This window comes from Mizuhopecten yessoensis, unplaced genomic scaffold (genome assembly GCF_002113885.1).
Source record: "Mizuhopecten yessoensis strain PY_sf001 unplaced genomic scaffold, ASM211388v2 scaffold3555, whole genome shotgun sequence".
NCBI lineage: Eukaryota > Metazoa > Mollusca > Bivalvia > Pectinida > Pectinidae > Mizuhopecten > Mizuhopecten yessoensis.
Window position 1 is genome coordinate 4,936 of NW_018405103.1, and position 3,345 is coordinate 8,280.

General features: G+C 41.9%; 1 protein-coding gene across 2 annotated transcripts in view; it reads left to right on the forward strand.

Moving 5' to 3' along the window:
- The first annotated feature begins 555 nt into the window (after positions 1–555).
- The window catches only part of LOC110447645 (plexin-B2-like), a 99,338-nt gene continuing 96,548 nt past the window's right edge, over positions 556–3,345 (forward strand). For both annotated transcript variants that reach the window (XM_021493484.1, XM_021493485.1), the window contains exon 1: positions 556–679. In XM_021493484.1, the coding sequence (XP_021349159.1) occupies positions 563–679 (117 nt within the window). In that variant the 5' untranslated portion in view covers positions 556–562. The remainder of the gene's footprint in view (positions 680–3,345) is intronic.

The window sequence follows — 3,345 nt, forward strand, 5'->3', positions numbered from 1 at the left end:
TGCTATTTCCTCTTTTAGACTTTGTGTTTATATCGCTATTTCCTCAGTTAGACTTTGTGTTAATATCGCTATTTCTTCAGTTAGACTTTGTGTTAATATCACTATTTCTTCAGTTAGACTTTGTGTTAATATCACTATTTCNCTCAATTAGACTTTGTGTTTATATTACTATTTCTTCAGTTAGACTGTGTTAATATCGCTATTTCTTCAGTTAGACTTTGTGTTAATATCGCTATTTTTAGTGTTTTTTTGCGCTTTGAATATTGTGGTAAACTATGACAGCACTAATTTAAGATTCTGTATATACTTTCCTGTTGCATACATTGAGAGTGTGACAATTCATCGATGGTCTCTGACAAAATTTGATAATGAGCTAAATTTTGAGTACACTTAAATAAGTACTCAAAAATATATTTGGGTTATTTATCATAAATAAGGGGGTCAAATGTAACAAAAGAGCATATTAGGGAGGTTTCATCAATGTTCAATCAATGTAATGTATTAATGATTTACAATAATAATGGTACTGTAAGATATAACATATGTAATATTTATATTTCCCATGACATTTCAGAACGCTTCAAAATGTCCTCAGCTATCAGAGATGCAGATCAAGTTGCACAAGGATAAACAAACAACTGTTGTAATTCAGGCAGAAAATCTTCCATCTGTTAACAAGGTAAGCCTCTAACATCATGTGGTTTGATAGGAGTTAAGCTGTAAAGTGATAAACACATGTGACTTGGGAGGTTATTAATACATGTGACTTGGGAGGTTATCAACACATGTGACTTGGGAGGTTATCAACACAAGTGACTTAGGGTGGCTTTCAACACATGTTACTAAGGAAGACTATCAATAAATATGACAAGAGGAAGCTATCAACACATGTGACTTATGGAGACTATCAACACATGTGCTTAAATGAGGCTATCAATACAAGTGACTAAGGGAGACTAATAACACATGTGCCTAAGAGAGACTATCAACACATGTGACAAGGGAGACAATCAACACATGTGACTGAGTGATGCTATCAACACATGTGACTAAGGGAGACTATCAATACATGTGACTAAGAGGGACTTTCAACACCTGTGACAAGGGGAGGCTATCAACACATGTGACAAGGGGAGGCTATCAACACGTGTGACTAGGGGCAGCTAACAACACATGTGACAAGGTGAGGCTATCAACACATGTGCTATAAACACAAGTGACTAGGGAAGGTTATCAACACATGTGACTAGGGGAGGCTATCAACACATGTGACAAGGGGAGGCTATCAACACATGTGACTAGGGGCAGCTATCAACACATGTGACAAGGGGAGGCTATAAACACAAGTGACTAGGGGAGGCTATAAACACAAGTGACTAGGGGAGGCTATCAACACATGTGGCGAGGAGTCTATGTGATAGGAGTTAAGCTGTAAAGTGATAAACATATGTGACTGGGGAGGTTATCAACACATGTGACTTGGGAGGTTATTAATACATGTGACTAGGGAGGTTATCAACACATGTGACTTGGGAGGTTATCAACACATGTGACTTGGGAGGTTATCCACAGAAGTGACTTAGGGTGGCTTTCAACATATGTTACTAAGGAAGACTATCAATACATATGACAAGGGGAAGCTATCAACACATGTGACTAAGGGAGACTTTCAATACATGTGACTAAGAGGGACTATCAACACATGTGACAAGGGGACGCTATCAACACATGTTACTAGGGGAGGCTATAAACACTAGTGATTAGGGGAGGCTATAAACACATGTGACTAGGGGAGGCTATCAACATATGTGACTAGGGGAGGGTTTCAACACAAGTGACTAGGGGGGTCTATCAACACAAGTGACTATGGGAGGATATCAACACAAGTGACTAGGGGGGTCTATCAACACAAGTGACTAGGGGAGGCTATCAACACATGTGACTAGGGGAGGCTATCAACATATGTGACTAGGGGAGGTTTTCAACACAAGTGACTAGGGAGGTTATCAACACAAGTGACTAGGGGAGGCTATCAACACAAGTGACTATGGGAGGCTATCAACACAAGTGACTAGGGGAGTCTATCAATACATGTGACTAGGGGAGGTTATCATCACGTGTGACAAGGGGAGGTTATCAACACATGTGACAAGGGGAGGCTATCAACACATGTGACTAGGGGAGACTTTCAATACATGTGACTAAGAGGGACTATCAACACATGTGACAAGGGGAGGCTATCAACACATGTTACTAGGGGAGGCTATAAACACTAGTGATTAGGGGAGGCTATAAACACATGTGACTAGGGGAGGCTATCAACACATGTGGCGAGGAGAGGCTATCAACACATGTGACGAGGGGATGCTAGCAACACATGTGACTAAGAGAGACTATCAACACAAGTGACTAGGGGAGTCTATCAACACAAGTGACTAGGGGAGTCTATCAACACATGTGACTAGGGGAGGCTATCAACATATGTGACTAGGGGAGGTTTTCAACACAAGTGACTAGGGAGGTTATCAACACATGTGACTAGGGGAGGCTATCAACACAAGTGACTATGGGAGGTTATCAATACATGTGACTAGGGGAGGTTATCATCACGTGTGACAAGGGGAGGTTATCAACACATGTGACAAGGGGAGGCTATCAACACATGTTACTAGGGGAGGCTATAAACACTAGTGATTAGGGGAGGCTATAAACACATGTGACTAGGGGAGGCTATCAACACAAGTGACTAGGGGAGGCTATCAACACATGTGACTAGGGGGAGGCTATCAACACATGTGATAGGGAAGGTTATCAAGACATGTGTTGAGGGGAGGCTATAAACACATGTGACTAGGGGAGGCTATAAACACAAGTGACTATGGGAGGCTATCAACACAAGTGACTATGAGAGGCTATCAATAAAAGCGACAAGGGGACACTATCAACACATGTGACTAGGGGAGGCTATCAACAAAAGTGACTAGGGGAGTCTATCAACACAAGTGACTAGGGGAGGCTATCAACACATGTGACTAGGGGAGGTTTTCAACACAAGTGACTAGGGAAGGTTATCAACACATGTGACGAGGGGAGGCTATAAACACATGTGACCAGGGGAGGCTATAAACACAAGTGACTAGGGGAGGCTATCAACACAAGTGACTATGAGAGGTTATCAATAAAAGTGACAAGGGGACACTATCAACACATGTGACTAAGGGAGCTATCAGCACATGTGACTAGTGAGTGGAGGCTATCAACACATGTTGCTATGGGAGGCTTTTAACACTTGTGATGAGAGGAGAATATCAACACAAGTGACTAGGGGGGGGGGGGGCTATCAAC